Source organism: Ceratotherium simum, chromosome 1, assembly GCF_057802395.1.
Source record: "Ceratotherium simum simum isolate JZ-2026a chromosome 1, ASM5780239v1, whole genome shotgun sequence".
NCBI classification, from domain to species: domain Eukaryota; kingdom Metazoa; phylum Chordata; class Mammalia; order Perissodactyla; family Rhinocerotidae; genus Ceratotherium; species Ceratotherium simum.
Genome location: NC_141900.1, coordinates 48113043 through 48126080, shown reverse-complemented (window position 1 = coordinate 48126080; position 13038 = coordinate 48113043). Strand labels below are relative to the sequence as shown.

At 36.0% G+C, this 13038-nt stretch overlaps 1 protein-coding gene across 5 annotated transcripts in view; it reads left to right on the top strand.

Annotated features, from left to right (window-relative positions):
* DGKB (diacylglycerol kinase beta) overlaps positions 1–11809 on the top strand; it is a 700672-nt gene extending 688863 nt beyond the window's left edge. For all 5 annotated transcript variants that reach the window (XM_087426742.1, XM_087426849.1, XM_087426797.1 and 2 more), the window contains one exon: positions 8062–11809. In XM_087426742.1, the coding sequence (XP_087282868.1) occupies positions 8062–8169 (108 nt within the window). In that variant the 3' untranslated portion in view covers positions 8170–11809. The remainder of the gene's footprint in view (positions 1–8061) is intronic.
* Positions 11810–13038: the final 1229 nt, after the last annotated feature.

Here is a 13038-nt window from a genome sequence, read left to right as displayed (position 1 = left end):
CCTAGCCTAGATAAGTGCAATTTGAAGGTCTCATCTGATTACTAGAAAAGGAATAAGCCACACTGAAGATTGATTAGAAGTTTTATATGATGGTCCTTCTTTCTGGTTTTGCTTCTACCCCTCTGGCTATGTGTACTCATTTCTTCATAGGATATCATTGTCTTGCTTCACCCTTAAATGTCAGTGTTACTCAGTTATGCGGTCTAATATGTGATATTCGCTTCTAATATCTGATATTAATATCGTAATCTCTTCTCAGTGGATGATATTATTATAGGCTCATCACACCTGAATCTACATATCCAAAAGACACGGAACATCTCCTTCAGAATATCACATTCCACACTGAGTTCACCAACTTCCTGGTTCCCACCCCTGCCCAAAATGCATCTCTTTCTATAAAAAGCATCATCATACACATAGCAATCAAAGCTAAAAGCATGAAAGTCATACTAGAATCTTTCCCTTGTCCAATACTCCACACATACAATCAACTGTCATGTCCTATAGATCGTGCCTCCTTGATATCTCCCAAATCTGCTTCCCACTCCATTCCCATTGCCACTGCTGTAACTGAAGTCCATTTTACTTCTTTTCTAGATTATTACATTAACCTCCCATTTGATCTCCCTGCCTCCAGTATGGCACATAGCCCCTAATCTATGTTTCTAGAGTGATGTCACTAAAACTTGGGTTTAGTTATGGCCTGCCCTTCTGCCATGATCTATTGGGCATTGTTGTGTGCTCCCATTGCACCCTGAGAATATTGCTGTAGCACAATGCACACCACATTCTACTACTGCGTATATTATCATCATTAAACTATAAGCACCTAAATTATGTTTTTAAAAAAATGTGGGGCCGGCCCTGTGGCTTAGCGGTTAAGTGCGCGTGCTCTGCTACTGGCGGCCCGGGGTTCAGATCCCCGGCACGCACCGACGCACCGCTTCTCCGGCCATGCTGGGGCCGCGTCCCACAAGCAGCAACTAGAACGATGTGCAACTATGACATAACAACTATCTATGGGGCTTTAGGGGGAAAAAAAAGGAGGAGGATTGACAATAGATGTTAGCTCAGAGCCGGTCTTCCTCAGCAAAAAGAGGAGGATTAGCACGGATGTTAGCTCAGGGCTGATCTTCCTCAGACACACACACAAAAAAATGTGTATTCGACTTGGAATCCCCAGCACTAAACTGAAGTAAGCTGGTGCCTAATAGATTAACAATAAAGCTAACTAAAGTTGAGTAAAGTAGATTATTGGGTTCCATTAATATTAACTCTCAGCCATCTGTTTTGGGGTGAGTAGAAGAAGGTACTGGTCAGTCAGGCAGTCAGCCAACAGATTCTTGTTGGCCTTACCCCTTAGGAAAAGAAGTAAAATGACAAAGAGACCAGGGCTTCTCCAATTTAAACATGAACATGAATCACCTGGGGATCTTGTTACAAGGCAGAATCTGATTCAGATGGTCTGGGGCGGGACAGGGGAGTCTGCATTTCTAGCAATGGTGTCAGTGCTCCTGGTTTATGGCCCACATTTGGAGACCCAAAATACTAGAGTGCAAGACAATTACCCACAGAGGGATGTTTTAGAAATTATTTGACATTTGTATCAAAATAATATATGCACATTGAAAAAACCAGAATGTATAAACTTGCAAGAAAAATAGCCAGCCTCTGTCCCATCATTTCTGTCACCAGGTCTGCTCTTTGAAATCTTTAGCTGTTTCTTCTGATCGTTTACTCCATATCTGTAAACAATACGCTTTGCTGTTATTTTTTTGACCTATTAGTTTTAGGTATATTCTACTTCATGCTATAGAAAAGTGGTTTTTAACAGTCTTCTAGTACTCTATTTAATTCTCTTACTAATAGTTAATATGTACTGAGTGATTTTTATGTGTCAGGTAACTTTCTAAGCATTTTGTGTGCATTGAATCATTTAGTCCTTACAAGAACCCAATGAAATAGATACTATATTAAAATCTCTATGGTATTGGTGAAGGAAATGAATCACAGTCACCTGCCCAAAGTCCCCAGATAGGAAGTGATGGACTCAGGCACTTTGATTTTTCACCATTATGCTGTTCTGCTTCTGAAAAATTATATAATTTTTAAATGTTTAAATCAATTCTGTGTTTAAATCAATATAAAATATACAATCACTGAGTCTATAACATGCAATCAACTGCAGAACCAAGTACTGACACACAATTACATTTTCTTTACTATAATAATTTTAGAATCACTTCTTTTCTCTTTGCTAAGTCATCATTATAATAGTTCTCATTTTCTTTAAAGCTCCACAGTATCAGTTTATCTATTATCCCCACTCACCTTCTTTATATGGCAGAAGCCCTGTCCTGCAGGGTTCTGTCTAGGTTTCTTGCAAATCTGTTATCCTGGGTCTCAATTGTCATTGTTATTGTTTTTTAATAGACAATATTTTTTAGAGCACTTCTAGGTTCACAGTAAAATTTAGGGCAAGGTATAGAGGTTTCCCATATATGCTCTGCCCCCACACATGCGTAGCTTCCCCATTATCAGCAACACCCACCAGAGTGGTAATTTGATACAATCGATAAACCTACATTGACACATCATAATCACCCGAAGTCCATAGTTTAAATTCGGGCTCACTCCTGGTGTTGTACATTCTGTGGGTTTGGACAGATGTATAATGACATATATCCACCATTATAGCATCATATAGAGTAGTTTCACTGCCCTAAAAATCCTCCATGATCTACTATTCGTCCCTTCCCCTCTAACCCCTGGCAACCACTGATCTTGGTACTGTCTCCATAGTTTTGCCTTTACCAAAATGTCACATAGTTGGAATCATACAGTACGTAGCCTTTCCAGATTGGCTTCTTTCACTCAGTGACATGCATTTAAGATTCTTCCATGTCTTTCCATGGCTTGATAGCTCATTTCTTTATAGTACTGGAAAATATTCTGTTGTTTAGATGTACCACAGTTTATTTGTCCATTCACCTACTGAAGGACATCTTGGTTGCTTCCAAGTTTTGCCAATTATAAATAAAGTTGCTATAAACATCTGTGCACAGGTTTTTGTGCAAACATAAATTTTTACCTCCTTTGGCTAAATACCAAGGAGTGAAATTGCTGGATTGTATGATGAGTATGTTTAGTTTTGTAAGAAACTGCCAAACTGTCTTCCAAAGTGACCGTACCATTTTTGCGTTCACACCAGCAACGTATGAGACGTCCTGTTTTTTCACATCCTCTCCAACATTTCCTGTTGTCAGTATGATCCTCTGTTTTTTGAATCTCTTTCTTAGTTCTCTCATTTGTTTTGCTGAAGAACATCCTCAAATATGTTTTAAAGGGCATAAAAAGGTAAATTCTTTAGATCCTTTTATGACTGAAAATGTCTTCATTCTACCCTTGTGTTTAATCAATACATTGACTAAGTATAAAATTCTAAGATAAAATTAACTTTTCCTCTTGGGTTTGAAGGTGTTTCTCCATTGTCTTAAGCACTAATGTTTTCGAGAAGCCTGATGCCATGCTGATTTTTATTTTTCTGTTAAGTGACCTGTTTTTCCTCCCAAAGGACATTTAGAATCTTCTTTTGATCTCTGTGCTTTGAAATTTCACAATAAGGTGTGATTTGAGCTTGGAAGGACAGGGATCAAAATGTGACTGGCAGAAAAGGGAGGGAAAGTTCTACAGGGCAACAACTAGAACAAAAGTGCAGAGGTGGGCATTAACAAGGAGTGCTTGGGAAATTGGAGAGTCAGCTCTCAAACCTAGCTCTTGCACTTACCGACTTGAGTGGTGTAATGCAGGTTACAGAACCTGTCTAAGTTTCTGCCTTATATTATAAAATAAGGATGTTGAAACCTACCTCCCAGGGTTGTTGGGAGGATAAAATTAGATAATATAAAAATAAAATGATGAAAAAAATGATTCTTTTGGTAGCAGGTATGAGAATTCCTTGAAGGGAGAATAGATCCGTCTCTGTTTTAATCTCACCAGAATACTTTGATAAGTCCTTAGATGGGCAATGTGGCCTCCAGGGACTGTATGTTGAGCAGGGTGTTCAGATTATATAAGGAAGAGAAACGCTACTCTTTATAATAAAGGGTGGTAGGAATATTCGATACTGGGGGACAGCAAACTACGAAAGAAAGTACCAATGAGTTGGGCCAAACTTGCCTAAACAATGAGTCAGGGAAGACCCTCCTCTCTTCCCTTGATCTTAGTTGGGCTAAAGAAAGACTTGGGAGGGAAGACAAATGTCTAACAGCAATAGACACTGTTCACTGCCTGTTGTAAGACATAAATCCCCTCTCTATTCCTTTTATGAAATCCTGCTTCAATTCTACACTTTTTAATCAGAATACTTTTATGGGAGTAGACTTGTTGAAGGCAACTCAAAGAGATAGATGAAACAGGGTAGCATCTGAATAATGTGTGTCCAGCGTTTAGCATAATGCTCTGCACACAGTAAGAGCCAAGTCTTGCTATTTTTAATTCTTGTTATTCTTAATGTTACAATTATGAGGTGGAGCTATCATATTATGCAACCCTGACAATGTGATAGAAACAAGAAAACTGTGCCTTGTAATTCTTGATCTGATTTCTGTGTGTGCATCTTTATTTCATATTGAACAATTATAAAATTGAAACTGAAGTCAAGTTTTTCCATGTTTATATTTTTAGATGTGCCCAATCTTAATTTGAAATAGGAAGATAGAAGTAGAAAGAGTCATGGGACAGTAGAAGTGCCTCTCTTCTGCCGCTATTGCTTTCCAAAAGAATAGGGGATACCTGGAAATGAAGAGTTTTAATAGGAGGACTCCATTCTATTACTTAAAATATTTATCTTGCATTTTTTAAGCAATCCTTGTCTATGCTCATGCAGCCATTCCAGCTTCTAGGAGCCTCACCACCATTGCTTATGATTGCCCACAACTGTCTCTCAATTGTAATCTCAGATTCTCTTCCAAACTAAACAATTAAAGTCTAGTTGCAAAATGCCTTGCTCATAGCTGGTGCTCAATAAATATTTGATGTATTGAGGAACACCTAAGAAGTAACTTCCTGACTCTCAAAAGATGGAAGCACTCAAAGAGAGCCTAATGTTTGGTTCATATCTTCAGATTGCTGAAACTTAATACATTCTCAAGTCTTTGGGGATAAAATCTGCTCCTTTCTCATCGTTGTTTTTCTAGTTGACAGCAGATTCTCAAAAAAATAAAAGTACAACAGTGTGGAATGTATACAAAACAGGCATCTGAGTCATTATTCTAGGCCTGGTGAGGTCCCCTTAACCAGGTGTCCCCCCCGCAACAGGCAATCTGATTCTGAAGTTACACTTAAGTCTCTACAGCTTTCTGAGGCCTACACCTGGACTTTCTGTGACTACAACACCAACAGTTCACCTGGACTGGAATTATTCTCATCCTTAGTGGAGTAGTTTTGGTTTATGATCAAATATACAAATTCATGTAATTATCCAATGAGATAATGTATGCAGAGATCCTGGATATGTAATAGACATTTCATGAATGCTAGTTTCCTCCAAGTTATCTCCCCTAAGAGGAAAACACAGCCAATTGTTTCCCATTTCTGTAAACAGACAAAAAAGATATAGATTTAATTTTTCACACAAATAACGTTAGATTAAAGAAAGAGATGTGTACTTTGAGCATAGGAGTGATTAAACAACCAAGAGGAGAGGTTATAGATAATTTAAAAAATAGAACTGGCCATTATCCTGCTTAGAAATTGATAACTAGAATTCCGTATTAGTCCCATTGTGTCAAGAGCACTGAATGAGATACTGTGAAATTTTTGAAGGAATAACGTGTGATTTCTTTCAAAAAAACATTGCCAACATAAAGGTAGCCATGAGCAAACAAAATTCAAATACCTAAAAAGCAGAAAGAGCAAACAAAATTTCCATACACAATAATTTGTGGTATTTTGGCTATGCTTTGTTGTAAATTGACGCCAACCTTATATAAATGACTAGAATAATATATTTATTCCAAAGTCTTAACAACAATAATTTGGTAATAATGATCTTAGTTTCCAAAATGTCCTAATACTACTGTACCCTCTAAAGGATTTAGTCCAGTAACTGTGAATCAGAAATGTAGACTTTCTTTCTTTAGCTGCTAATGTTCTATTTGAATCTAAGGTTATCATATAAGTAATATGTGGTAACTGCTTCTGTAGGTACTCATTTAAAAATGATATTTTTGTTTAAAAAGATTCCTTTTCATTTTCAGCATTAAAAAATAGTGCCTTTCTGCTTAGCTTCCTATTTCAGTGTCTATAACACTATTGAATGTACTTGTTAAATTTCTCTTTCCTACTTAATTTCTTGGTGGCAGAGACTGACCACTGTCTATTTATTAAAAGTTCCTGGTACAGTGTCTGATGCATAGCAGGCTCAATAAATTTTGTGAAATGAATAAATGAATGAATGATGCTGCATTAGACATTGTACAAAGCTAGGATTCAGAGGAGCTTAAAAATCAATGGCATAAGGTACAGTGTAATCTAAAACTGAATTAAGAGAGAAAATCTGGTAGAGATCTTTTTCAATCTACATAGATAGGTGCAATCTGGCATCTTACCTACCTAGCTATCAATTCCCCAGTTCATAAGATAACAAAAATAAAATAAAATAAAATCATATGTCTAGAGAATTTGGGGCTGGTTTAGCCTAGTGGCCTTTTAGAGGTACAATTTATTTTTACAGTAAAGAGAACACTGAAACTTCCTAGAATAACCTGATTCCAACAGAGTTGAATAAAGTTGTTCATTTTTCCAGGTTTTTGACATACTTCTGTCTTTCTAGACTGTGAAGTAAATCTCCATTTCCCAAAAGCCCCCGTGCCAATGTTAATGATCCCGTCCACGTGACGTACATTTTTTTTTGTTTCATTGCTATTAATGAATGACAAGTGAGGGATATTCATTTTAACTTGAAAATGTCAGGTATGCACTTTAAGAGATATATTCTTGCAGCTTTTAATGAGGTGGTGTTTCTTTTTGAAAGAAATACTCATCTCTGATGCGAGTGCTGTGCAGGTGACAACTGATATTTAATAAGCGATGGTTCTTGTATTAGTCGCAGTTCTCCAAAGAAAATGTCTCAGATTGCTTTTGAAAAACTCTTAGCGTCACTAGCCCAAAGGCAAGATGTGACCTTTTTATTACATAATGAGAATCATTTATTATCTTACAATGTATCTTAAAGTCACAGACAAAATGCCACTTTGATAATTGCTTTCAATTAGCTTTGAGCATAGCACATATTCATAAAATGTCTTCTCTAATTTAGACTTGAATTAGAGAAAATTGCAGACATAATCTACTTTAAGGTTGTCTCATTTAAGGTGATTCGTAGTTTTATATCAAAGAAATCAAAACGAGTAGCTTTAGAACAGTCTCTCAAAGTGTTTTAAGCAGGCTTTTCAATATTTGATTCTATTCTATTACCAATTAATTAACAAATTAGAAAGCTAGTTCATCATTGCTGACCTTTTATGCACGTTAACTTTTGCCTTTCCTTCCTAATGATTGTTTTGAAATTAAACTTTGCAGATCGTGTTGAAAGAGAGAAACAATCTGATTAGCAACATAGATAAGGCTTGCCTTGATACCAAGTACATCTTCATGTTGAGCTATAACTGGGATTCTGAATCCTATAATGGTGCATCCTTTCCTGCCTTAAATAAATAATACATAACTAATGGTCAATAAATTGTACTAGACAATCGTGTAGCCTAAACCAGGAGTTTTGGGGTGTTACCACAAATGAAGTTAGAGGTAACATGATATTTAAAATGTGATTTCAGTTCATTTTTATTTCTTGTTAGTACCTTAAGCATTAGAATATGGTTTAAATGCAAATCTTTATCTCCTTTAAAAAATATTTTTGAAATAGTAGAAACTCTGTAACTACACTTTACACTTGTGGTGTTTTAGTAACTCATGGAATATTATTAACCTTAACAGAGATTTCAGAAATTGATATTATATCTGGAGATTACTCTCTTTCTCTTTTTTTTACCCCAGATAAAAATTACACACAAGAACCAAGCCCCAATGCTCATGGGCCCTCCTCCAAAAACCGGGTTGTTCTGCTCCCTCGTCAAAAGAACAAGAAACCGAAGCAAGGAATAACCCTGTATCGTTTCCTTCTTGGAGATCTAATTAGCATAATTGGGCCGTGGAACACTTATGCTGGAAATCTTTGAACCATTTCAAGTCTCCTGCTCATGCAAAATCATGGAATTGGTTTAACAGTTTTTGTTACTGAGCTAATGTAAAATTCAGCTATTAGAAAATTTATTGTCTCAGTTTTTATAGGCATCTTTGCATGAAGAAAGCAGAAGTTTACATAAAGTGGTACTGCATATTTTTGTTGCATGCATTCCCATAGGTTTTTATGTCTACCACCCATTCCTCTCCCAATATCCATTTACTAACCTCTATGAAAAACCTGTGAAACATAAAAAGGAAGTACCATGGGAAATATGATTCTCAGTGTGGTTCCAATTATTAATAAGCAGTAATCAGTAATGCTACAGTGATCATAATCGCAGATTGCTATACTTTTCCCTTTTAGAATTAAACGGTGTACTGATGATCTTTGACCTACGACTTGATAAGAAACTTTTAATTGAAAGATTTTATTAAATAGTTGTGTATGATACCTTGCTGTATCTAAATAGGTTTTCTTCAACATCTTAATGCTTCTGAGTGGAATTTAAAATATCAGGTATAAAGTTTTCTTGTGCTGAAAAATAGAAAGTGGTTTTGATTTTGTTTACTTTGTTTTTAATTCCAGAAATAAGTGACAACATGTTACTTGGCAGTAAACTGTGGTAATACTACAAGCCTTATGCCTTTCTGCATGTGAACCTACAAAAAAATTCATAACCACACCAGTAACCAAATATGGATGTTTTAAACTATGTGCCTAATAAACTGTGTTTCCCACCAAAGATTCAGAAAAAGATGCTTGAGAGAAATGGGTTAATGCATAATTAATTAAGCATTGTGGAGAAAATTTATGATTCTTATGATTAATTTTGTGATGACTAAAACTCTGGAAAAGAGTGAATTACCCATTAATTATAATTAAAATTCTCACCTTTCACAGACAATAGGCCATACAACACAGTCAAAGCTCAATAGCTGATTTCTTGCTTTTTTTTGTCATTTATAAATATAGGTGTCCGTAATTTTTAATGGATCAGTTAAGTACACTTGAGAAAGTAAATGATTGAATCAGTTCCTTTCTAGTATAAATTGATACCTGTAATAATATTGAGCTCATTGAAGCAAATCATGCATGCAATTAGCCCCTTCCCCCTCCCCTACTCCACTCCCATCTCTGTGACATTTCAAATGTTTATTTGGAAATAATGGCCTACATTGTTTAAGGTGTTCATGGCATGGTTGGATTCTCTGATTGTTTAAAGAAATTATGGAATAGTACTTTTCTTAGTGTTTCATTAAGCCTATGATATAAAATGAAATGCTACTCTGAGCAGTTTTGGTATTGTTCATTCATATTGACCTGCATCTCATCATTGCATGTTTTCTGTTTTCAAACATGCCGTAAGGAAAACAAGTGCTTGAAATGCATGATTTATTAGTTTCCCTCTCCACTCTGCATTCAAGTACTAATGATTTATCAGTTCTATTTTTCTATTGATTCATTCATCTTTGAATAACAAATAGCATTTAGGGATTCTGTTGTACACAACTCTGTGCATGAATTTATGGATTTCAAGTGAAATTGCTATAATTTTTGTTCTTTGATTTGAAAACTCAACTGAATGCTGTTATATCAAATAGCTGCTCTCAGGCAATGTGCTATAATGGAAGATTATGTATAAAGCATATTCTTTTAGTGTTCCAGGAATGTTGGATGGTAAATATCAATCAACAATAAGTTTAATTGCTTTGAAAATAAAAGCTTTTGAATAAAATTAAGACATAATTTAGCATTCCCAGGAAAATTATCATTACAATTGCAAATGTAGCACAGCAATCACTTGCCCTGGTATAATAAAAAAAAAAGTTATTTGGCAGAGAAGTAATCTAGACCAAAAGAAAGCTCAAAACACTAACAAATGCATTGCTGACATAATGTTACATAACACACACATTGATTTTGTGTATCTATGGTTACAGGTAATAAATATTTTCACATAAATTGACAAAATTTTCTACAATGGGCAGGCAGGCTTTGTGTCAAAAACATATGCTGAAACCACAAATTATTTTATGTTCGGTGCAACATACAATTATTTCTTGGCTACCTTTTATAGAATATAGTGTGAAAGAAGGAACAGTTTGTGAATCATTCTTAACAATCTGTGCACTGGAAAGCTGTTGAATAGACAGTGGGATGAGACAAATCAAACAACCTGCCTATAAGGCTTCATTAATTGATATAATGGGATGTAGCTTTACTTCAATGTAGCTATGTCACTATAATTAGTGATAATCGTAGTTACATTTTCAGTCAGTAGGATTCATTGGTACCAATAATAAATGTTCAAATAAAAATCAAATTTTACTTTCCCCAACTCATTTTCTAAAGATGCTGACATGCTTGCCCTTCAAGTACATGACTCCTGGGGTTTGGAAAGTAGTTTTTAAAAACTTACTTTGATGGTTTTGAAATCAGAGAAGATATTCTGCTCATTTTTATGACAGCTTCAAGTGAAGAATATATATTTTAAGGAAAATTCTAAACTGAAAGTTCTGTGGTATATTAAAATATTGACTAATGAACGTTAGCTTTACAAGATGGAAATTTTTCTTATACGTGTGTGGGTGAGTGTTTGAGTTGTCGGATCAACCTCTTTTAAATATAGTAGACATAGTAGTATAAAGTTTTAAGTGGATGAAGCTATTAAGTAAAAATTAACACTGGGCTTGCAGGGTTCAGAGGAAAAGTGGAAAAGAGAAATGCACTTTGCTAAACATCGCCATACATTGAGTTGATAAACAGAGAGAGATTCCAGAAGAAACCTAGATAGCCGTGCTTCTAATAGGACTGGAGGTATCTATGCAGAACCAGAAATTTTAAAGGACATAAATGTATTTTTCCACTTACATATGTATACCATGTGTATTTGATGAAAAAAATGCTGGTCAATTTATTGTGCAAGAAGGAGATGTCTTGTAGAAAGTGAAGAAAGTAAAACAGTTTTCACTTTACACCGGTTATGTGATTACAGCCAGCATAAAGCAAAAGGCTCAGATGTTTCGGGTAGTTGACCGCAGGCAGAAATTTAAATCCAATGAGAATCAACGAATCACATATATTTCGACAGTTTCCTCTTTTTCCTTTTTTAGAGGGATGGGGAGCAATTGCAATTTTCAAGGAAAATTCTGTTTGGAATCTCAGACTGTATTCTACTTGAATGAGACAAAACTCTTAAATGGCTCCATTCTCTTTTGTGTCAAAGTTAGTTTGTTGTTTATTGGTTATAAAAAAGAAAATGTACTTTTCATGGTGCATACAACCCTCAAAGAATTATTCAAATATAACACATATATTCCAAGTTAAAAGATTAAGCCCTTGTAATATATGTTGAGGTTGTAAAATTTAACTAAATAAACAAACAAAAACCTGCAAAAGAGCTTTTATTTTGTGAAAGGCAGAAATAATCCCTTAAATCTCTTACTTAAATTGCATTCTATTTAAATAAAGTTTGAATAAACTCACATTTGAAGGATTCTATACATCTTTATTGTGTTTAAAAACATGAAATTCATTTAATTACAGTATCTTAATTGTTTTCTCAGAAAGTGTTATATACAGTATCTTGCTTTTTGAAATAAAAATGTTAACCACTCAGTTGTGTCATTTCTTACTGCCACTTTGGCCAGACTTTGTCAGTGTGTCAACTCTTCAAGCAGGTGACAGTCCACTGTGGATGTTGAGAGGTGTAAGTGTGAGGGCTCTGGGGCCAGACCTGAGTACAACTTTTGGATCTGCCGCCTACTTGCTATGTGATCTCATGCAAGTTATTCAAGATCTCTGTGCCTCAATTTTCTCAAATGTAAAATCAGAATATGTATTAAAAATTAGATATATTAATATATTAAAGAATTCAGCAATGCCTGGCACATACATATTAATAAAGGACAAGAAAATACATAGTACAGAAGACCTTATTCTATTCTGCAAAAATGGCTGACAAATCTATTAGAAAAATAGTTGTCAACTTCAGGTTCAAAATAACTTGTCAGTGAATGTCCAGGTTATTTATATAGAGTTACACTTCTCCCAACCTAGGACATTTGAAGATGTGTCAGATGGCCTCCTACAAACTGTAAATCCAATCAAACATCATTAGATCACCAAGAAAAACCTACAGCAGGACAACTCCATAGCAATTTGAGGACCAAAGTAGTATAATGTCATTATGACACACATCACTTTGGCCAACGTCCAAAGGGATTCCTCTCATAGACTCTCCATTAACTTCTTCTTAATTATATTCTTCTCTGTGATTCTCCCTCCACCCCACCCACCACACCTCAAACTCAAATCGATGGTACCCGGATTTCACTGTCAACACTCAAACTCTGCACTGAATACACATCTTTCCTCTTGCATTCACTCTGACTCATCTCTCTTTGGAGAATCTCAGGACCTATAATGGTTGATTGGTGCTCATGCCTGTCAGATCCTAAAAGGCTCATGTAATAAGCACTGCTTTTGACAGCCCTCCCCCTCCTCCAGCCACCCAGCCACAGGGGCTCCAGAGACTCCTCTTGTTCCTACTGTCCCACTCACCCAGGCCTGGCGGGCCCTAAAGGAGAACCACTGGGAGTGGAGCTAACATCTACCAGCCCATTACACCTCCACGGCTTGCACACACTGGTACCTACCCTCCTAGCCTCTGGCCAGACACCAGCAGAGGAGTCAGTAGACCTCACTCACCCTGCCAGGCAGCACTCCAGAGTCACCCTCTCCAGGACTATGGTGGAAACTGCAGAATCCATGGACTTCATGGATCT